The sequence below is a fragment of the Zonotrichia leucophrys genome, chromosome 9 (genome assembly GCF_028769735.1).
Source record: "Zonotrichia leucophrys gambelii isolate GWCS_2022_RI chromosome 9, RI_Zleu_2.0, whole genome shotgun sequence".
Lineage (NCBI taxonomy): Eukaryota > Metazoa > Chordata > Aves > Passeriformes > Passerellidae > Zonotrichia > Zonotrichia leucophrys.
The window spans coordinates 6,976,247-7,000,002 of NC_088179.1; the positions used below are offsets into that span (position 1 = coordinate 6,976,247).

At 41.9% G+C, this 23,756-nt stretch overlaps 1 protein-coding gene across 4 annotated transcripts in view; it reads right to left on the reverse strand.

The window, feature by feature from the left end:
• The window catches only part of SPSB4 (splA/ryanodine receptor domain and SOCS box containing 4), a 149,988-nt gene that overhangs the window by 43,804 nt on the left and 82,428 nt on the right, over window positions 1–23,756 (reverse strand). For 2 of the 4 annotated variants that reach the window (XM_064721478.1, XM_064721477.1), the window contains exons 2-3: window positions 10,852–10,925; window positions 10,069–10,769 (exon numbers count right to left, since the gene is read on the reverse strand). In XM_064721478.1, the coding sequence (XP_064577548.1) occupies window positions 10,069–10,762 (694 nt within the window). In that variant the 5' untranslated portion in view covers window positions 10,763–10,769; window positions 10,852–10,925. Of the gene's footprint in view, window positions 1–10,068; window positions 10,926–23,756 lie in introns of all 4 variants that reach the window. The other 2 variants (XM_064721476.1, XM_064721475.1) reach the window with 1 other exon arrangement.

Below are 23,756 nucleotides of genomic sequence, written 5' to 3' on the forward strand. Positions count from 1 at the left end.
CTGCTGCTGTGTGCAGCACCTCACATGCACCCCAGCCAGGAGCTGAGACATCAAGAGCCACAAAAGCACAGAACTGCTGCCCTGTGGCCAGGGAAGCTGCTGAAAGCATCACCCCTTTGGTACCAAGTCCAAAACACCCTGGTTTGTTCCCCCTCTGTTCTATTTTAAAGACAAACTTATTTTCATGAACATTTTAAGATTATAGACTATGTATGCATTATGTATTAAAGGTGTTTGGAAAAATGGGCCAGAGGAAGTCTGGAACTTCCTCTGCATAAGTGATTTGGGAAAAAAATCACATTCTCAGGAAGCTGCTGCTTGCATACAGTTAACTGCTTGCCAGTTAACAGAGTTGCATTTCAGAGATGTTATCAGAGTTTTGTATCAGAAATGCTGCAGGGGCTGATGCTGAAAGGCTGGAACTCCAGCGTTTCAAGTACATCAAGTTACATGCAGGATTCTGAAAACATTTGCATCACAGGTGATTTCATTTCTGCTTTATTCTTGAAATGAAATGATAAAATGCCTTGAACATCTTTCTGATGATCAGCTATACCTGGAAGTTTAGCAAATTATTTTAGAGGACATAAAATCTATAATGTAAGAGATTAAAATTTACAGTAAGTTCAGAAAACTGGGGGGGAAAAAACATTTAAAAACTTATAAAAGTCCATCAGAAATTAAGACTATGTCACTCAAAAACATGCAGGGTTAATTTAGCCTCTCAGATCCAGAAATATTAACAGTTCACTCATTTCTGCTCAAATTGAAAACTCCAGTTGTAAAGTCATGAATGACAAAAAATCCTGGGAGATGCCAACAGCACCACAGTGATTCCTGCAAAGTTCATACTAAAAACACAGGGAACATGTCAGTTTGTTTGACTTATACAGGCTCTTAGCCTGTTTTACAACAAAGTAACAAGCAGCTACAAGAAATGTCCAGGAAAGCTCAGCATGGCTGTGCTTAACACCACAGAGCTGAGGGTTGGACTCAGAGCTGCCGCCAGAAAATGTGGTGATGAAAGTAAAGAAAGCACAGGGGGATGTCTGGTCATTCAGGAGCTTGGACAGTCCTGACCTTTCCTTTCCATGTGCTACTTGCCTTACTACATCAAGCCTTATTTCCTGCCAAAATCTCAGCATCTTTTTTTTAACCCTCCTTCCAGACTCACCTGCCTTCTCTCTTCCTTTTAAGCACTGCCTTCTTCACATTTGCTCTTTCAAGTACATCTTTCTAGATTTTGCTGGCACTTCTCACTTTTCTCCCTGCTTTCCCCCTTCTTTGCCACACGTTTCATTCTGCTGCTTGTGCCACAGGTCTCTCATATCATTCCTTCTTTGCACACTACAGCCCTTTTGGCCAATATCCCCACAAGCCAAACTTTCAAATCTCACTCTGAATGAAAAGTGAAGCACCTGTGAGAGCATTCCCTTCCCAAATCAGGGAAATACCACTGAAGCTTATTTCTGTCAGGGCAAGCCCAAGCCCCAGGTGAAGCCATCCCTCCTTTCCCAAACATGCCATGAACAAATTACTCAGAAGTACAAAAGGATTGGCTGTAACCAAATACTAACGTACACTTAATGGACTGCAGATTTTGCAGGATGTTTAAAGTTTCCCCTCTGATCTCTCTGAACTTTGGCCTCCATTTGTTTATACAGGCAGAGGCCAGCAGGTCATACCACTAAAATCAGCAAATTGTTTACACATATGGCAAGCATGCATGCAGCAGGGCTGGAGTTAGGGCTACAACACAGCACATTAAAGCAACTGCTGAAGTTAAAACAACAAAGATAGAGTGAGTCCACACACGTGATGAGGAGGCCTTCCAGTGCACTGAAACTCAGTATGAACCAAGAAATTAAATGGTATTTCTTCTGGAGCCAAGGCACACATTCCACACCAACCTAACTCAAGTCACTTACCCCAACATCACTTGTTTCATGAAAAGTGAGAGCCTTTGACATCACCAGTGTCAAAATATAACAAAAATTTTAAGTGCATGAGCTAATTCATCAGGGTGGTAGTTAATGCCGCAAAGAACAGAAAAGCTCAAAAAGCAAGGCTGGAAGAGAAGCAGTCACTGACAATACACAAACCCCAAACACGCTGCCTGGTTGTGGTTGTTTGAGCGCCAGGTTCTAAACAAAACAAATTCCTAAGCCTTCAAAAATCATTTTCCCTTTCATAAAGATATTTTTTCAAGTATTTTCAAAATATTATATTTTACATAACACAGATCACTTGAAAATTAGGAGTTTTCAGGAGCATAAAGCATTTTACTTTTGAACATGTGAACAGGGCATTAGTATAACCCCACATTCTGTTTTGTTTTGATGGACAGAGAAATATATTTCTGAAAGCAATTACAGGCTCATGCTTAAGAGAATGCCAAAATATGAAAGGTAAACACAACAAGAAAGGAGGGAACACAGCAGGATCTAAAATAAATGAATCACTTTGTCTTGTTCAGATAAACTGTAGCTGTCAAACTTGCTAAAACCAGAGGAAGGAGATTTTTTTAGCTTCAAGATGCTGTCTCAAAGTTTTGTGGCCCATTCAGTTACAGAGTGAACAGACATGCAGGTATGTGGCACACACAAGAACATTATTAGCTTCTCATTGAAAAACAAAAGCACCATGTTTTTAAATGTCATGTCTGAACCAACAGAAATGGAATCCCCATTTTCAATGGCGGGACAGCATGCTGTAAAAATCAAAGTGTCTGCTGTGAGAAATACAACTGTCAAACAAAAGTTATAATTTTTTAACATTACCTGCTTTGCTCGTAATACATTTTGGTTTAATACAAATCACTTCTCTGGAATAAGGCAATTTTTTTGGCCAATCAGTGATAGGGGATAATAACTTCCAGCATCTCCTCTGCCTCAACCCTGAGTGAGCTCCAGCACTGAAGACTGAAATGTCCCATCTCACACTTCTAGCATTGAGGGTTTTCAGCAGAAATCAGGTTTGATAACAGACTGGAAGACAGATTTGATCATCAGTCCCAACCCAAACAGTTTAAAGCGAAAGACTGAAGGTGTATTGCCAAATCAAAGCAGATGAGGGGAGCTTTGATCCAGTGCTGTCCTGCTAGCAGGGCTTTTCTGCTCTTATCTTCAAAGGGCAACACAAACCTGAACCTGAGAACACAGGGACTGTCATGCTCTGGGGGTTTCCACTCTGACTGTCTGGGGAAATACAGAATACACCTACTCATGGACACACACAGGGCTGGGCAGAAAAGAATCAAGGAAAATTGAGTACAAAAGGATGACTTGCAGCTGAACCTACCACTTTTTAGCAGAGTGAAACACTATCCCAGAAAGCGGGATAAGGCTGCTCAGCTCAGAGTTACAGCAGCAAAAAAAACCAAATACCATTCTGCTCTTTGCCTGCTTCCAAGTACTTCACAGCCCCAGCACTATTTTCACACAGTGTTACTGCTAGGGCAGCTTTATTCTCCTGTACACAGGGAGCACCAGCACTACTTTCAGCAGAACCACCTGCAGGGCACAGCAGCATCTCTGCACATGCTCATTTTCTGGCCCATTTCCTGTCAATTTACCATAAAAATATGAATTTTGCCATAATATGAAGATTGGTATAGAATTGCCACTCATGAGCCAAAACACATGCTTTTTTCAGAGTGGAATTTTCTCTGAGCTCAAACTAGAAATCAGATTCTTTAACTGCTTCTCTAGTAGAGAAGCTACACTGGATTTAGGAGAAAGAGGCCATTGGCAAAAAGAGCTTGTAATTACAGAAGGGCAGAAACTTCCATGGCTAGAGAGACAAAGGAGTACCTTAAAGAGAAATAGAACTTATGACGAAACACATATGAAACACAAAACTGTCAAAATTAAAAAGCATATGCCTTTTGGCAATAAAATAAATATTTCACTCAATGACAGAAGCATCCCTGTTTGCCCTGAAACTTGGATTTACAGTCTACAGTTCCCAAAAGCAATACAGATAGAGCAAATCAAAACAATAGTCTTTTACGAATTTCCACGTCTAATACTAACCTGTGAGAATTAATTCACATTGCTTAGCAATTCCATCATAGTAGCTCAAGCAAATTCATAAAAGAATTAAGCAAGGCTATCAAGTTGCTATTTTAGTGTATTAAGTACAATATTCACAGTGTAACTTGTTCACTTCAAAGAGAGTTGTAGTCACTGCTGCTCTAAAAAGGTTCTTATTTCTTAAGAACAGGATACATGGGAAATCAGTGGAAACATGATCAGAACACATTATCAAGAACACATTATTTTTTCTCTAAAACTGCAGATTTGGCAGTTGCCATGGCACTTTTAGGAACCAGAGAGGGAAGAATAAACACTAGGTATGTCAGGATGCAAAGAATCCACAGCCCAGCTGTGCACTACTGATGGCTGCTCTTAGCCTTGGGAACTACAGCTTGAAAGAAAATATTCCAGCACCTTCTTTTGTGCTAGGCCAATGATAACTGGATCCCTTGCTAATAAATAAATCAGACAAGACTGGAAGGAAAAAAGAAACCAAATCCACAAATAATTCCCAAACCAAAAAACTTGCGAACTGCAAAGCTGATCTGTGCCCTTGGACAGTCAGAGGAGGCTCTGTCACTGAAGGTCTTAACAGAAAAAAGTTATATAAAACAAACCCATTCATCATTACAGCTAAAATCACACATTTAAATCTGAAAGTCCTTCTCTGGAAGAGTGACACTGCACCTGATCTGCGGTTATCAGTAACAAAAATGCACTACCTAAAGCTGGCGACAAGGACAAAAGAAAGCCAACAAGGTTTAGGTAAGTATTTATTATTGCTTACTGTGGCAACAGAAGAGAAACTCAGCTGAGTAAGGAAAGAAAGAAATGGGGACTGAATAAATGAAGAGTATCTGGGAGAGAGATGTAATGCAGAGACCACCAAGAAGGGGCAGGGGGTGGCTGGGGTGAAAAGCCACTTAGCAGAGTGGCATATTCTAGTGACAATACAGTGATTTCAACCTGCTGGGAAAAGGCTGAGAATTAATTAGGAAGTGTCAACAAATTAGGATTAAAGGACAAAAAAATTCACTTAATCCAGGGAAGGGGAGTGCATTTAGAAGAAGACAAAAACCCCCCTAACAATAGCTATCTGGCTCCTAAAGCAGGCACTGAAAATGCTGTTTCCTGTTAAATTATCTCAAAAGTTAAAGATTGCTTCTTCACAGCATTGGCTGCTTAATTGCTGCTGCTTTATTCTCTGACTGCATGTCTGTAGGGAAAATCCTTCCTAAGGTCTAGCAATACTGGATTTCCAGAGTACGTTATTTCCACTGCAGCCTCCAGAGTCTTGTATTGTATAAATAGCATAAAACAAGTTTAGATAAACAAAAAACCAAATCCATTAAGAAATTTTAATTGAAACCCATTGGGGGGAAAACCCAGAGTGTGATGAGAGATTATGGATTTCTTCTGGCAGTTAATAACGTCACAATTTTGACTTAGATTTCTTTACGGCAAAAAAGCCTCCAAGGGGAAGACTGTATGTTCATAACTAGCAATTGTGGTATGTTAGACACAGTCCAATGTGAATTAAAATAAACTGAGAATAGTAGGAAAGTTGTGCATAGCTCCAAAATTGGTCTTTTAGCTTAGAAGCATCACCTTTAATTCAAAATGCTAAACACACAGAGCCTCAGGTCTGAAAGAGTTTCAGGGGTTGCACTGTGATCTTTGCACAGCTGAGAGCAAAAGGAATGAACAGACCCCACAAGCCAGAACTCCTGCAGCTGTATCAGCAAGCAGAGAGATTTGCACTGAGCCCCCTCCTCCCTCCATACACAACAACCCCCAGCTCCTCCCAGAGCTGCAAGTGCCCCAGCAGCCAGGAGAGGCAGGAGCCACAGGGGTCATCATCCTTTCCCCAGGCAACCCAGGATGCAGGAAAATGTGATTTACTGTTCCTGGGCCCAGCTCACGCACAGGAGCATGGACTGCCTCAGAACTCCCTGAACTCAGCCAGCTTGCAGGCAGGGTGAGCAGGCTACTGCCACACAAAAACAGAAGCCAAAATTTCTGTTTGGATGATCTTCAGTCCACCTATTCCTTCAGGGTAGCTCAATTCAAAGAATGTACTTGGAATAATACTTCTGTTTCCTTTGGGGGTGTAAGTAAAGATGTTAAAAGCAATGGATCTGTTGCATGGCAGGGCTCAGCAGCTGCTGATAGAGCCCAGGGACCTGTGCTGGTTAGGGCCAGGTCCTGCAAGAAGGGATGCAAATAGGTAGAGACAAATGTGTTCCATAAATTATACTTGTAAGTAAAGTCTTCTCTTCTGAGACAAATGCTTCCAGCTTCCTGAGCTCAACAATTATTTTCAGAATGGAGTAAGGACTGTGGGAGGTCTAGTGCAAGAACTGCAATGAGTTCAGTTTACCTACTCAATGACCAAGTTTCCCATCACTGCATTGTTATATTGATTGTCCTCCCAATGCTTTGTTTAAACACTAATGGATCAGTCATGATCTGCAATGTACATTTACACAGAAGTGTTTTGCTATTTCTCTGTTCCAGTCTATAAATAGTCTCCAGGACTCCTCATCAGACACCAGATATAAATAGACCAGCTTTTTGTAAACAAGCACATGCCCTGATCTGAAAAGTAACATTTACTGCTTTTCTTTTATTTGAGGTTTTTAATTACTGCAATAGGCAGTAAGTCAGAAGACTGATGTAAAATTCTGTCTTTTGTCCAGCTTAGGAACTGGGCAGACATCAGTGTGGTGGGTACTGATAGCATTTGATCAAAGGAGTTTGTGCTGGGAAGAACTCAATGAATTTACTATGAGCACTCTCTGTCCTGTCCCTCTGCCATTCCTCCCAAACCCTGAAAACATTTCCAGCTCCAAGTTTCTCAAGAAATAAAAGGGAAACAATGTCTTGTGTAAAGTCACAGATCATCATCATGTGATGTTCAAGGCAGTTTCTGAAACAGAATCCTGTGGGTATCAGATGCAGCTGGCAGAGGTACAACTGATTTTAATTACAGCATTATTCTAGGAGTAATATCCAGAGCCCAGAGGGCACACAGGTCCTTGATCTTTGACCTGCAGCCTTATCCTCCTGTGAATCTGCCATCCCTGCAGTAATTAACACACTTGGAACTCTGCATCATCTGTGAGGTATGTTTAAGTTCATTGCAGCTGCATGAAAGCCATCCTCTGAGCCTTTCACTCTTCCATTCCTGCAAGCCTTTCACTCTCCGCCAAGCAACTGAAATACAGGGGCCTTTAAAGTATTCAGAGGTCTTCCATTTAAGCAGCAAGTATTGAAAACACTAGAAATCCCTGCCGTGGAGGTCTCCGTTTGCCCTGCAGGACTCCACACAAACAACCATCCCAAGCTGTGGTTTGCATTCTGAACGGCAGCAATCAATCACTGAATAGAAAGTTACCAGGCACTGTCTGACAGCAGCTCCAAGACCAGCTAAGTTACTATGGGCAGACCTACCAAAAGCTGCACTCTGGAGCAGGAAATACTTCCAGGGAATAGGGGGAAAAAGGATTAGGGGCGAAAAAAAGGGGGAAAAAAGAAGAGCTAACTGGTAATGTTAGAAAGAAATCAAACAGTAACAACTCCCCACATACATATATGTTCAAATGTTTGTGAACAGAACTGTTCTTCAATACCTGCTCTGATTTTCACAAGAACAAGCAACTATAAAACCTGCAATCAAAAGTGCTATGAGTGCAAACTTGGAGAGTGCCACAGCCAAACCTGCACTGTTGCACAAGGGCTGGCTGGATAGAAACACCCTTACTGGAAAAAAAGACAGTGTTTGCTCTGGAGCACCAGCTAAACAAGCTCATTTGGTTTCTTGAATGCTGTTTTTGTTTCAGGACAGGAATGGATCAGTGAACATGTGATAACAAATGATGTGATTCCAGGATGTCAAATTGCCCCACAGCCAAGTGGCTTTAAACTTCCTCTTCACATGATCAGATTAACACTCAGGCCTACATAAAGGTTTGGTTCACAAGTTAACTTTTATGCATGGGTTTATGTGTTTAAAAACAATACAGACTTTGACTTTCTCAGGGATAGTTTAGGAAGCTATCCTGCCTCTTCCAACAAAATTATCCCATGAGAAACCAGATGGGAATTTTTCTCTCTGCCATCTCACAGACCACAGCTATCCTTCTCCACTTAATCCCTTTTATTTTGTAATTTCTACCAAACTCATTCACATCCTCCTACTGTGTTTTCATCCTCTTAGAGCTCCCTTGAGCAGCCCCGTGAAAGCTACAAAAGGAATGCAGAACAATTCCTTGTGTGGACGTGATGGACAAAGCTGAGCTGTACTTTGCTTAGTTTGGCAGATATTCACAGTATTATAAGAACTGCTTTCACAAACAAATACTCGGTTTGCAAAAGTCTCTCTCCCCCACAATCCAAGAAAAAGACTGTCAGCACATCATTCTGCAATAGCTGAGTAATTGCAAAATACTTAAGATCCTTGGATATTCCCCTGTATGAAAGCACTTGGGAAGCTGCCATTTAGCATCCAGCTGTAAAACCTGCTGGGCTCCTGTGGATAAAAAGTCTTTCCCTCAGAGCTTATTACAGATGTTTAGAAAAGGTAATCTTAAGCAGGGTCAAACTATTTAATTTTGTTTCTACTTGGTATGTCAGATATAAGGTTAATGAGCAGAAGATTAATTTTTGATAGAAAAAAATATTTAAACCACTCCTTCCTAATAGAAAAGGATAGTAAATTCTTTTAGAAATTACTAATTAGAAGGCAAGTATTGAACACTTGCTCTTACTGTCTTCTTGAAGGACCATGTTCCATCTGAAGAGCCCAAAATAACATGAAAATGTTGCCCAGTCATCTATTTTTTCCTATATATTTGCAGCTCCTACCACACCTCAGATAGTACAGTTTTAAACAAGAACCAAGTTCCACTTGCTACCTTGTCCATTGTTTTATTCCCCAGTTCCAGCAGCTGAGAAGCTGACAGTGAATAGCATCCCTTCCTGCAGGCCCTCACCAGCACAGGTCTACCTGCCATGCAACAGATCCTCTGCTTTTCACATCTCTACGTACACCCCCAAAGGAAACAGAAGTATTACTCCAAGTATATTCTTTGAATTTAGCTACCCTGAAGGAATAGGTGGACTAAAGATCATCCAAACAGAAATTTTGGCTCTTGTTTTTGCGTGCCAGTAGCCTGCTCACCCTGCCTGCAAGCTGGCTGAGTTCAGGGAGTTCTGAGGCAGTCCATGCTCCTGTGTGTGAGCTGGGCACAGACCTGGCAGAGCCCACGCCCTCCTGCACATGGAGAACTGGACAGGACCCACTTCTGGCACTCACCTTCTGCTGGGCCACTGCCTGGGGGGTCACAGCAGCAACATGCTTCTCCTTGTTATCTAACTATTTCATTAGATATTACCCTGTTAGGTCAGAAATAGCTCATGCTTATCCAAAACCCTGGATTTCTGGACAATATCCAGAGAGAGACTACCTTCTGAAGTGAACTATGGAACACAGCTCTCTTTCAGAAAAACTGCTGAAAGCAGTATTTGATCTGAGTTTCCAGATTCTTGGGATCCACAGCTGCTTCTGAGGGTTCTGAGAAGGCAACTACAGAAAGAAAGTTGTCTGGCCAGTCTTCAAGTATGTTTATGCACACCCAGTAAGAGTTTCCACTACTACAGGAAATTTTTACAGGATCCACAAATCCTATTTGGAAACCACAGATTTAAAACATATCCTCCAGTAAACAAGAGTTCTACTGTTAAATATACCCAGGAAGTTTCTCAGTATCTTTTTCTCAGCCCGTTCAGTTTCTTTGGACACAGAATTCTTGCCACTCTGCCTGTCAAGAAGGAAGGTATTTTGACACAGTCCATACCATCATTACCAGACACAGAGATATATTCATTGTGGCAGTAAATACAGGGTGCAGTCTCCTCACAGCTGAACAGTCTGCTCCCCCCAGCATACTGCCCACAGCAGAAGGAGAAAGAAAAACCTCTATATGAGAAAAATCGAGAAGATAACAAAAAAAAATGTGGTAACACTTACGGTCAAGTCCATTGATGTATCTCATTGTAATTTCACAGTGCCCCCAAACTGCACTGACTATGGGGTAAAGTTTTTTCCCTTTTAGTCCTCTGAAGGCCACTCCAAGATACTGTCCATCGACCATGAAGCTAAGCGTCCCTTCATCCATATCCAAAACCACCAGTAAGGAGTCTGGGAGTACAAAAGACTCATCTGGTTCCAAAAAGACGGGGTACGTGACCCCGGGCTGGTTTTTACAGTTGTGGTAGAGTTTGTTGCGCCCCAGATCCCAGCCCCAGGATTCATTGTTGCTACCAACCAAGGACGTGTACCCCACCGAGTGCAGCGGCGCGTCGGCCGTGGAGACGCCCACCACGGCGTGAGTCCCGCGCTGCCTCGTGGGCCAGTGGATCTGCCATACGTGCAGGCCCCGCGTGTAGCCCACCTTGCCCCGGATGCAATCCGTGCTCTGTGCCACAGGGTGTCTGTGGAAAGTCAGTTTGTCGTCCTCCTTTACAAATATATTTAACGAGCGATCTTCGTTATTCCAGGCGTGTTTGTACTGGACCTCCAGCTTGGCAGGGGGCATATCCAACAGCATGTCCAGGCGCGCGGGCTTGCAGAAATCCGGGCCTCTCAGCTCTCGTTTCACGGGTCTATAAGGGGGCTCCCTCACATCCACAGACTTTATGCTCCCTGAGATTTTCTGGCCCATTGCTTGGCTGCAGGTTTACAAAGGAGAAAGAAAAGTTGACTTTGGCCCAACGTCACCTCATGAAAGCACCGTTACGCTGAGCCAGTGACCTGACAAGCTGAGTGGATTTACTCCTTCTGTTTGGAGTTTTTTAGCAGCAATGTTTTCAGAGTAAAAAATGCTCCTGAAAGAAAGCAGAAAGTTTCCAGTTAGTTCAAGAAAGCCAATAGGAAACCCACAGCATGTTTTTGAAGCGCTTCTTCTCGTCCCTAGGAGCTATTTTAAACACCAGAGCTAAATGCACTCCTCCTTGTGCAGTGTCCTGCCGAGCTAGCCAGGCTGCCAGCAGGATGCGGAGCGCACCAGCGCAGACAGTCATTTCCTCCAATTCATGATAGGATGCAGACATTCCTCACCTTCTGCCCTTCCACCTATTTTGTCTGGCCAAGTTCACAGCGGGCCCAAAGCAGGCAGATGCTGTTCCCCAACAACAGGGACAAACTTTATGTGCTGTGGTAGCTTCACTTTCACTTGGGCTTTTGGTTCAGTGCCAGACACACACCAGGGCAGAATCTTTTATTTCCAGACAAGCTGTGTCCTGGGCCCTGGTGACAGAGACTTCAGCTTCTCTGCTCTTATAAAAACAAATGCAGCCAACAGCAAATGGCAGCAAAATTTAAATGTTTCTTTTGAATTCACCCTGACTACACTAAATAAAAGGAGAAAAACAACAAAAATTCATCAAGATTTTGAGGTTTTTTTGTTCTTTTTTTTTTATAAAGGAGCTAAAAGAAAAAAAAAGGAAGGCAGTAGGAAAAGGAGCCATGGAAGGACAAATGAAGAATGGCTGTTTCAGTTCTTTGGCAGACATTTCTAATGGGCAGCTACTGCAACAGGGGATGTTCCTAATGCTAATGGACAGCAGGCTAATCCACAGTTCCTGTATTTCAGTATTCAGCTGACCCAGAACACAGTAAGACACATTATGGGGAATACATGATTTTGAAATGTATTATATCTTTGCGTCTACAGATAAACAGGGCAAAAAAGCACCAGGAAAAGCTTCTCTGCAGCCTGGATAAGTTAGATTTGTTCACATTTCAGAGCTCAAGTAGTGTGTAGAGATAAATCAAGAACCTCTAAAAGTACTAGAGGAGTAGAAATTATGACAAAGTCCTATAAACTCAAATACATGATTGACATGGGATCAAATACAGTATCTGCAGCAGCAGACATACTTCTGTCCTCTAGCAAAACCACTGCCAAATCCAGGAATGCTCAAATATAGCAGAGTAGACCCACTCTGTTTATTTATTGACAGAGTGATGACATGCTTCAAGAAGCAAAAAATCTCCACACTCTCAAGAGGCTGAAGAGCCCAAGTGACAGTTGCTTGTCATAAAATACCAAACAGCAGATGGGCAGAAATATTCTTGCAAAAAACATCCTGCAATATTTCACTTGGTAAGTCAAACCAGTGTTCTTCCTTTTAAAGAACATCTACTCCAAACGCACAGTCCCATTCCAAAGATAATTCCTGAAAGAAGCTAAGAAACATGTAAGTGCAATAAAAGGTAACAAAAAGAAGTTTAGGAAAAAAAACCCTATAAGATTTACCATCCAACCAAGTTTGAGAAGTGAATGAAGTCCTCTTATTATTTCCAATGGCAAATAACATGTAACATATTTTCTGCGTGTATTAAATACAGACATTAAACTACATCTAGTCTTCTTTAAAAAAAAACAGGAAAAAAAAGAAGTACAAAGGTGATTTTTCAAAACCACATTACAGTTATTACAGGAAAATATTTTCTGGTGATTGGTTCCCACAAGAGCATATGCACACACATCAGTGTAAAAGAACCAGCTCACTGCAGCTACTTTTAATGTTTGAAAATTGAACAATATACCTATGTATCCAACCTCTTCATATCACATTTGCAAGAAGACTCACAATTCACAGGAGCTCTCCACGTCAGGTCAACTTGAACAATCCCCTTATTCCTTTCCAAACCATGTAAGGGGAATCCAAAACTTTAAACAGCAATTACATTTAAGCTGATGCTTCCCATTTCCAATAGTGCACAAGCACTCATGGGTTGTTTCAATGCTATGACGCCAATTTGGCCCAGCAAAGCAAGTTCAGTACTTTATTCCACACCTATAATCCCAGGAGAAATTAAATACTGACACTAATACACAGACAGGGAAGCAACAGGAGTAAAAGTTGCGAGCAAGCTTTCATTGGAGGATACATGCTCAAGGATTGGGTAATTCCTTTTAAAAAGTGATTGTTTGAGCTTGAAAGGAGATGAAAAGGGAACACGTCAGACTTTCAAAGGGAACGTCAGTGACATCTATTTGAGGTTTAGCTCTACATGCCTTTGAAAATTTCTACTTTAAAGCACAAGACAATTGCCACATTCCTGTCAGGGTGCTGAGGGGAGACAGCCGGGGAAGTCCTCAGTGCATCCTGCTGTATCACTTCCTGATCACATGAGAAACTAAACTTGGCACAGATGTTTGCCTGGCAAATCACCAAGAAATCATAAACACTGAATTGACTCACTTGGCAAGCCACAGACATTCTTCCTCATGTGCCCCAAACTGCAACATAAATAGGCAGCTAATAGATAGATCAGTAATTCAGAGGAGTAAAATGCATCATTATGAGTACCTTGATATACACACAACTGTGTCTGCGCTCTGGGATGCCCTCAGTAAGTACTTCATATCTTACAACACGAAGTCTTTCATCACACATGACCATTACCACATAAATTAATTAGATAATTAATATTTTGCCAAATAGCTTTGCATGGACATAGTATGGAACAAGAGTGGAAAAATCTTACAGTTAGGCAGCTCTGGTTGCTGGATCTGAGTAGCAGCTTGTTGTATTGCACTAAATAGTTTATTTAGTTGTTGTTTTGCACTGGGTGATTGGAGATTTGCACTGAGTAGCCTTTATATTGCACTGAATAGTTTATGTTATATCACGTGGTTTGTTCAGGCACGATTTCTTACAACAGCTGACATGAAGACTTTATGTGAGAGGAGCAGCCTTGCCTCCCAACCCAGGCAGCAGCAATGAGAGCAACTCATCCATAAAGTCCTCCTGGCTGCTCACAACATTCCCCTTGGGTGCTTGCAGGAGCAATGTGCCTCAAAAGCCAGATCATCCATGGCCTTGCCCATGTCCTGTCCTTTCTCACCAAGCAGATGGCAGAGACCCAGCTGAGGCAGCCACAGCAGGGAAGCACCACTGTGCCCTCCACTATCAGCAGCTGCTGCTGCAGGGACACCGCTCACCAAGGCTCAGCTTGTCTTCACCAACAAAATCCTCCCCACTTCCACAGGTCACACACTGGCAGCACAGATGCCTCAGCAAAGTCACTCCTGCCTCACTATCATGGGGATCTGCAGGCAGCTTCTCCTCACACCAGCAGCTGTGGGAAAGCCATGCACACTCCCAAGGAGGGAAGGGGAGTGCCCAACAATTCATCTGGCAAAGGTACCCCAGACCTGCTTCCTGTCTGCAGCCCGGGATCAATACCTACCCAGCATTACCAAAAGCTGTGGGTCAGGGACAACAGATTATTCCTGTCAGACTCGTTAGCGTTCAACCCACTTACAGAAATACTTGGTTGTAAAACCTTCTTACCATCACCTGAGTCAATAGAAACTTGTCAAAGCACAGTGTCATTCAACTGCTTTTTTTGCAGTCTTACACCTAAGTAGAGAAACTTAGATTTCCTTGCCTAAATCTTCTCACCAGATACATAAATATTCAGAAATAGAAAGAGCATAAATTTTCACTGTATAGCTTTACTTTAAAGGTTTTCCCGAATCTTTGCTCTTCCCGTCATTTCAAACCATTACAGGAGTTAGAAAACAATAAACTATTTCAAACTGGTTTAATAGATGACCTCTCCATTGCATTGGTTTAGTGACTAACACTACATTTCACCACTTACCCCTGTGTGAGAAGACTGCTGGTTTTTGCAGCCTAAATGATTTCTGTCCCACAGTTTCCCATTCATGCTGAGCTTTGTCAGGCTACAACAATCAGAGTAAATGCACTGTACAGGAACAATACAACTCCAAACAGGAAAAGCGTGTCCATGTCACTTAGCAGTATCTTCATTCATACTGCTAAAATATTTAGGGAAATCATTCACAATAAAACCACAAATTACACTTACTACATAAAGCTTTGCTGGGACATCACTGCTGTAATTAAATAGGGTGCATTTCTTAAGTTTGGTATGCTGGCATCAGTAGAACATAACTGATAAAAGAAACATGCTTTCAGCAAAGTCAGCTTTCAGCATTCATAGTTGTATTTCCCTCTGGATCACAAACTAGACATGCAGGAAGCTCAACAAAAATGCATAAGAAATGACAGCATATAAACACAATTCAAAACTACATTAGGAACACACCAGGACTCAGGTTAATCCTCCTAAAATAACACTTACCCAAAGAGTGAGAGGCAGAAGGTGAGTCCCAGCTAAGGACAGTGACCAGTGCAAGCAGCCATCAGAAAAAGCAGGGAAGGAGATGCCTCTACCCAACAGCATTGCCAATGTCTACAGAGCACTTCTCACTCTTTCTGCTGCTGGCCCTCATTCATTTTTTTCCTCCTGCAGCCAGACCTCAGTGCCACCTCCCCTGCCAACATGGGCTTTGTCACCAGCCAGCAGGGACCCCTGAATGCCAAGAGAGGCAGCACTGAAGCAAGGCCACTGCTCTGTGGGCACCAGAACTGCTCCTTCCCCAGATGCCTGAACAGAACAGACACAGTGTCTGAACACTCTGAATGTAACTCCAGTCCCAAAGTCCCTACAGAAGGAATAGGAAGAAGAAAAACACATGATGTGCTATGCTGGGCAGATCGATAGGGGTTTATATATGCTCAAGGACAAGGACTTTTACCCCCAGCCAGACAATGTGAAGGCACAAGGCCCAGTGTCTATCAGCTTTGCTCCCAGTGTGCAAACAGCTACATAACCATGACAACACTGTTTTGAGGGTGACAATGAATTAAGCACATTTTTGGCACTTAAAAGAGACTGGGTAGCCTGGACTCAACTATAGATCCTGGTATCCAACATTGTTCAGAATAGGCAATAAATCAACAGTGTTGGCTTCCTTGGTCAAACTGGGAATATGCAATAACAATGCAACCAGACAAAAATGCTTGGCTATTCCAAGCTGTCCTGTGCTACAGACAAAATTTGCTGCTGCATGCACACTTAGCAAGTGACATTTAATATGTGGGATGAACAATGCAGCAGTAAATCATGACTTCTTCAATTCCTGAAAGGAATGCAAATCCTGAAAATCCCAAGGACATTCCTCCATAAAGAGTAACTTGTTTTGTAATGTTACAAAAATGTAATTGTTTCAAAAATCAGGATAAGCTTGTTATTAAAAGACTGTGCATTTAGCTGCTTGGAATTAGAATAATCTGAAATACCATACCATCTGTACCATCTGACTTAGAAGCAGTTTAGTCATATGATGAAGAATGCAGAAAGAATCCTGAGTAGCAATGAATACAGTGGAATGTATATTTTTAAATACTTCCATCTACTGTATTTTGGAATGGAGCTGACTTGAGGTTTTAGGTTGGTTTTATGCCTTCCTTTCTCTGCGTGTGTTTCTGTAATTCTCCCTTTTCATGCTGAAAGTTGGTTTTAGATAAAGACATTTCTATTCTGGAGAAACATGAACTGAAAATACTTCAAGTCTGTAAACAGTTTTTCTGTGTAATCACTTCTCAGAATACAGCAATGCAATTTGAAAAAACAAATATAGTAACACAATGCAATAAAAACTACTTTTTTCACTACACAAGTCCTTTAAAACTAGAGATATTTCAGTTCTTAAGTTCCTGAAAGGAAACAGCACTTTTCTTTCCAGGGTATATAACAGGAATATCCATGCAATCCCACAACTACCATAAGGGTACAGATGTTCAAGCTGCTACATCCTTTCTACCACCCTTTCCTAGTCATTCCTCCCTTTTGTCTTCAGCCACCTGCATTCAAATGGCCTTGAAATGGGTCTGCTTCAGAAACCTAAAGTGAGTAAAATGTAGTGTTTTATTTTGCCAGGTTATTTTCAGGTGAATAAGCCCTCTGATCTAGAATACCAGACAGTTATGTAAATACTTGCTCTGGCAAAAGGAAAGAGAGAGAAAAAAAATTAAAATCTCAAAGGTAGAACCATTCCTTTAGGCAACAGTCCAAACCATGGAGCAAATTTCCACAGTCACTTCAAGCTGCCCTAAGGGGCACAGCTAAACTTCATGTCTGAATTCAGCACAGGCATGAGCTTCTGCTTACATCTTCCTCTCTCTTCAAAATCATTCATCTTCCACCCTTCTGTCATAGCAAATACCTTCTTGTTTTTTCCAAACAGCTGATGTGATCATTTTTAATATTCAAGTGTCAGGGTTGTATCAAAAGAGCAAATTAACACTCAAAAAAGGCTTAACACTAAATTGAAAATTATGCTTTCAGCTCCATTGTGCATTTTACAAGATCCTTTGCCATTTTATATTTCTACTCACCATGCTTCACCAAGTAAGTAATACCAAGAGGTGTCACACACATGAGATTTAAAACCCAAGGAATAATTAAATTTTGATATTGCAATTTCTCACTGGTCATTTCTACTTTTCATCAGCCTAACCCTTCTCTTTTTAGACAATTCATTTTACATTTTACCTCTACAGCTTTGTAGAGGATCAATAGCCCTACAGCTTCAGTTTCCAAATCAGAACATCCATTAAGTGACAGCCTCAAAATGTGGCTGAATACATTTCCACTGCCTTTCTTTTACTGCAGTTCCTTTTGCTGTAATGTGCAGCGGAGCCAGTTGGCCTTTAAAATTAAATAAGTTAAAAAGCCATAAATGAGAGAAATACTCCTGGAAAGCATCATTCCTCAGTCTAGCCAGTTGCAAATCCCAGGGAACGCGCCAGAGATGATCCCTGAGCAGACTGAGGGAAGGCCTGCAGATGGTAGGAAGTGACAAGCAGGCAGATGAGGGCTCCTCTGGCTTGACAGAATGGTTCACCAGAACTTTACTGCAACTGCAGAAACTATAACATCACACTGGAGTGAAAATTTGGCCCCTCAGCTCAAGCTTCAGTCTTTGATTGTGTCAGTGTTTTCCAAGCTCAGCAAGGCCTTTGTAAATCATAAGGGAACCTAGGTCTGCAACTGGTTTTTACCAGTACCATGGTAAGGATGGGGCTAAGGAGGAACACTTGCCAGTAGCAGCTTTGTGGGTATCGACAACATCACAAGGCTACTGCAGATGGGCCAGAGATGGCTCCACTCTCACAGTGCCTGTCTGTGCACTGCAGTGGATGATTCCAGGGCCTTGCCTCACTATCTTTTATAAAAATACATTCACCACCAGCTTAAAATTTGCAATGCTTCTGGAATGGCCACGATACTTCTGTGATCATCTCTGCACCCCAGTCTTACTTTGTGTAATTCCCATTTGGACTGAAGCAGTTAGACAACACCTGTGAGATGTGCTCAGCTGAATCAGCCCATCAGAGGCAGTTCCTGATGTCACCTGGATGTCATTCATTCTTCCAGCAGTGCTGCAGCAGCCCAGTGACACAGAGACCATGCCTCTGGCCAAACACAGCAGGCAAGAGCTGGAGGCATTGTTCCCCTTGTGAACTGAGCAGACTGATGCAGATGAGATGCCCCCAAAGGCTGCCTTGGACAAACCACAGTGCACACAAATGCACACGGGGTCAGGCCCATTGCCCCAGTCAGGGCTGCAGAGTGAGAGGGGGAGGCCAAGGCTGGAGGGAACCCAGCCATTGTTCTTGCACAAACATGCAGGAGATGAACGCACGAGAACAAGTTTGATGCTGAACAAAAGCGTATTCTTTTGTTTAATAGGAAAATAGACTTACACAATCACACCATCTGCATCCCTCCCAGTCCTTTCCCCTCAGCTACCTCAGTCAATAGCCAGCCTCAGCCAACTCTGACAGGGCAGCAGCAGGCTCAGGAATAACTGTTCCTACAGGACAGACAGACATCCTGGAAGTGAGCACATGGAACATCAGGCTGGGCTGCCAGGCCACATCTTGCCAAGAAACCCTGATGAGAAGGAGCTCACATCAAAGCCGTAACTGCAGGCAAAGTGTCCTGAAGATTTCATGTCAAGTCAGCCACAAGACACAAAACCAGGAAGCCATGCTTCATCAGTCCCACAGTTCCTTCTTCTAAACAACAGAAATTAAGTAAACACACTTCACATATGTTAAGGAAACAATATGACAAAATCAGATTGCACAGAATCTGTATTTCCCAGGTGATGCAACGAATCAAGTTTCTTTGGAGTGCTGACAAAAGACAAAACAACAAAATAACTTCCTGTTAAACAAATAAATGTTTTTGCAAAACCCCACATTATTTAAGCAACAGCAATGAATTTCATCTGTTTCAAACACCAGCCACTACTAAAGCCCATCTGTCAGTAGAGAACAATTGCACAGACAAGTGGAGATAATGGAGAAAGTAATATCATAGAAACAAACTGCCTAAGCTCTAAGCAACAAAATTTATTTTCCTCTTGCTTATAAAAGCTTTTTCATTTTACCAAGTAATATTTTTGTGTCTGTTTTTATTTCTTTAGGAAATTTAGGAAGCAGGGCACTTGGTAACACAGGAGAGGGCAGGGGAATGGCACAGGGCTTTAAGGGGTTAAAGATTCACAGACAGTCATGTCCCCATGTCAAAAATCTGACTCCTGAAGACACAAAGGCCATCTTGGTGAGAACCCAGAATGGGTCTCACAGTGGTGAATCACAGAATGGCTTGGTTTGGGAGGCACTTTAAAGATCAGCAGGACTTGGGTTAATAGCACAAAGCTGAGTAAGGGGAAGTTCAGTTTGGGTATCAGGAAAATGTTTTTCACCCAGAGGGTGGTTGGGCACTGAACAGGCTTCCCAGGGAAGGGCACAGCACCAAGCCTGTTCAAGAAGTGTTTGGTCAATGCTCTCACACACATGGTGTGACTCTTGGAGAGTCCTGTGCAGGGCCAGGAAGGAGTTGGGCTTAATGATCCTGTTGGGTCCCCTCCAACTGAGGATATTCTGTGATTTTAAGATTTAGTCCCAACCTCTCTGCCATGGTCAGGGACACCTGTCCTTAGACCAGGTTGTTTAAAGCCCCATCCCACCTGGCCTTGAACACTTCCTGGGATGGGGCATCCATAAAATCTCTGGGCCCCCTGCTCTGGCCAGCTTCTTATCCCCCAAGTGATTCTTTGATCAAATCCATGACTCTCCAGATTAGAAACAGAGATGTCCTGTGGGACAGTGTTAGATGCTTTGCATAAATCCAGGTAGATTATATCCTTTGCTTTCCCTGATCCACCAATGCCATAATCTCACCAGAGAAGGCCACTAAATTTGCCAGGTATAGTTTGCCCTCATTGAAGCCCTGCTGGCTGTGTGGAATGTGATCTTCTTTCTGGCTCTTTCATTGTCCTAGAGCCAGATTAAGCAGAAAGGCTGCTTTTTCAAATCAGTACTGTTCTATGGAGAAAAACTATACCAGACTTGGCAGTGTTAAAATCAGAGAGGGCCTCCAACTAGGAAAAGCCATGGTGGAAGAAGTTGCTACTTGGAGTAGCATTGACATCTCTCTATTACTGACCTAACAATGCACACCCTCAAAGAAATTCATGCTGCAAGTGCCAACAATTCCAGGTATTTCTGACCACAGGAAAGTACTTTAAAAAGCCCACACCAGACTTCCTAATAGAGGTATGGATAAAAATAAATCAGCTTTGTGCCTGCCTACAGGGCAACTCTCAACACAAAGTGTGATCTATAAGCTCAAACACAAGGCTTGTATTTCCCAAAATAACTTTACACTCTAGTTCCCTCTACTAAGCACTCTTCTTAGGAAGGAATTTTTTTTAAGCAGTATTTTATTTGTAACAATTAATTACTAACCATATTTCCTTCTTTAATGCATTGGATGAAAAGGGAGAAAAACATTGAAAGTTATTTGGAAGAAAACTGCACCAGCATGCAAGTTTAGATGTGAATAAAAATATACTAGTCTTAATACGACTTATACTTAATCTTTAGGAGTACTGCTGCTGAAATAAAATAAGTAACATTGTGTTCTGGAAGTCTTGCAAAAAACTATATTAAAAATTAAAATATAGTGTACTCCAAATAATCTCAGTACAACCCCCCTATATTTGATATGATGGCAGAAAATCTTCCAGACATGATCTAAATCTGCCAGACTCTGATTCTCCAATAACTCAGGAAGGGACCTGCTCTGCCCTGGAGGAAAATGTGTTCAGTCTAAATTTGGATCAGCAGCACTTTAGACAAAGAGAAAGCACATCAGTAATTACAAGTTAATCTTCAGCAACAGGTGGAATATACTGAAAACAAAGTGCTCTGAGTTTTTTATTCTGGAAAAACAAAACCCTAGATTGTATTGGGATATACAGATCATCTTGATTTCCAGCATGATAAAGAATAAAAGTAACATTTAGAAATGTCTTTAAAAGTAAAGGACTGCCTCCAGGAAAATAACTAATCTTCCCACTGAGTTATAAAACTGAGTTATAAAAACTCTAACACACTTAGTATAGCCCACATTCCTGAACAAATACTGGGAAAATTATTCTTTTTTCTACTTGATCAGAGCTAAACTTGTTTTTGCTTACTACATCCTCAAGAGCAGCACAAGTAGCATAAAATGAAGTAGATTTATACAAAGATCCTTCCAGAACCATTTGAACTAACCAAGATGCTCACTTGAGCCTAAATACAAACTTGCACTTCTCAAACAACAATTTACTGCTGCAGAAGACTTGCAAGACATACAAACCACACCACTGTTGAATATAAAATCATGTGGGATACTGCACAAACACTACAAATAGTTTCAGAGGAGGAAACCAAGTCTTTTGGCCAAGAGGTTAAGGAAAAAAATATCTAAGGATACTGGAAATCTGAGGGGATTTAAATTCCAACCATTCTTGGAACAGATAAACTGTTCCCTGAAGTGCTGTGTGGACACAGAAATTGCTACACAAGAATCATGGGGTCCAGAGGAGTTACGCATTCTCATATTTAGTATGAACTCTTGTCACAATTCACAGTCAAGAATCAAAAATAGAGGCAAGTTTGAAGAAAATAATTTACACAGTATGAAAGTTTAATGGAGCATTAAAACCCAGAAGTATATTAACACTTCTAACCACCTGAAGATTCTTATGAACAGAGGCCTTCCTCCACAGTGAAGGAAAGAATGGAAAACACAAGTACTTTCAATTGCCTCACATATAATCTTCATCACATCTATGGCTAACAGCTTTTTGTTACAATCCCAGTCTTTCTAGTTACCCCTCTCTTTTTCATCCCTTCCCCTCCTTTTCCTGTATATCCCACTGTCAGTTTCCTTAATACTGGGAAGTCACATCTGGCTTAAAATTTTATCCATTTTTTAGCATCCTTGTCAGATATTCACCTCCCCACCTGGCACTGCTGGAAAGACAAGCATATGGAAGCACACTCAACCCTCACCTTTCATTAGGTAGCACACTCATGAGCAATTATCAGAATACATTATCATCTTATTAACACAGCATAATCAAGGGGAGCTGAAAAAGTATATGTGGTGTCAAGCCCCTCTCTGAAACTCTCCTAAGGCAAAAAAACCCCCCTCACCTGTAAACATAGGTCTAAATTTCTGAAATTACTGCATGGCTTTAACGACAATCTGTTTAAGACACTGCAACTTCTGATACTGCAGAAATAACTTATATTTATACCAAAAACTGCAAGCTGGGACCAGGATGAATGATTTACAATTTGGAAAATAATTTGTTGAGCCAGTAGCTGTGAACACAAGAGCTGAGCCTTGCAGAGCTCCAGGCTGCCACAATACTGAGCAGTCAATACTTGGTGGTGCTGCAGTAGCTACTGATGGGTGGGTTCCCCAGTACCACAAGGATCTGTAGGATAGAAATTGGTTCCAGCTGAGGCCACTTTTCTGCACTCTGAAAAATATAGGATACTGTAACATAACCACCATCCTGCTGGAAAGGGAGGGGATGTCTGCAAGGAAAGCAGACAGATGGACAAGAACTCTGTGCTACCATCTGACTCCCTATTTAACGCCCCTTTCCCTATTCCCTAATGACACATGCTGTGAAGATAAATCACTGGGTAGAAAAGAGAATGCACTGGGTTCCCTCGGAGGGAGGGACACTGGTGGTACAATTAGGAAATGCAATTCCCTTGCTTGGGAACCACAAGGGCACAGAGAAGAGAGTGTTCCCCTCTCTCCTGAGGGAGGATTCAGAGTGATCTAAGCAGGAGGGAACTTCCAACACCAATAAAAAATAAGGTAGTCAGGCTCCATTCAATTGCACTGTGCAGCAATCACTGTGATTTATGACTTCTGCCAAGAACCAAGTGCAGGGAGGGGAAGCACCTCCCCTGTGTGTGCCCCTCATACTAAGCACACACCATCCTGTGTCTGTGTGAGACCAGGCTGCCTGCCTTACACAGACACAGCATTAAAGGAATTCATTCCTAAGGCACTGGGAAAATACTACACGGGAGAACTTCCAAGTCACAAATTCTGCTTACTTAAGCTAAGCTGCTTAATCAAGTTAATTGAAGGAATTAAAAAAGCATCTGGAGAAGAACATGTTCACCAGCCAGTCTCTAGTCGTTCCTGAGCTGGTGTAACTTCTTCTGGGAGCCAGTTCCCTGCTGGCACAGCACAATCTATCATCAGCCATCACACTGATTACAATCCACTAGTTTTGCTAAGTACAAATGAATTTAAACCTAGTTTTGTAATTTATTTACAAGCTATTCACATACTGGATATGAAGCATATATATACGATGCTTTGTGTTAACAAGAGAAATGTGGCTGAATATTAAAGAGTTGCAGTTAAAAGTGACCAGTGTAAGTAATAATTCT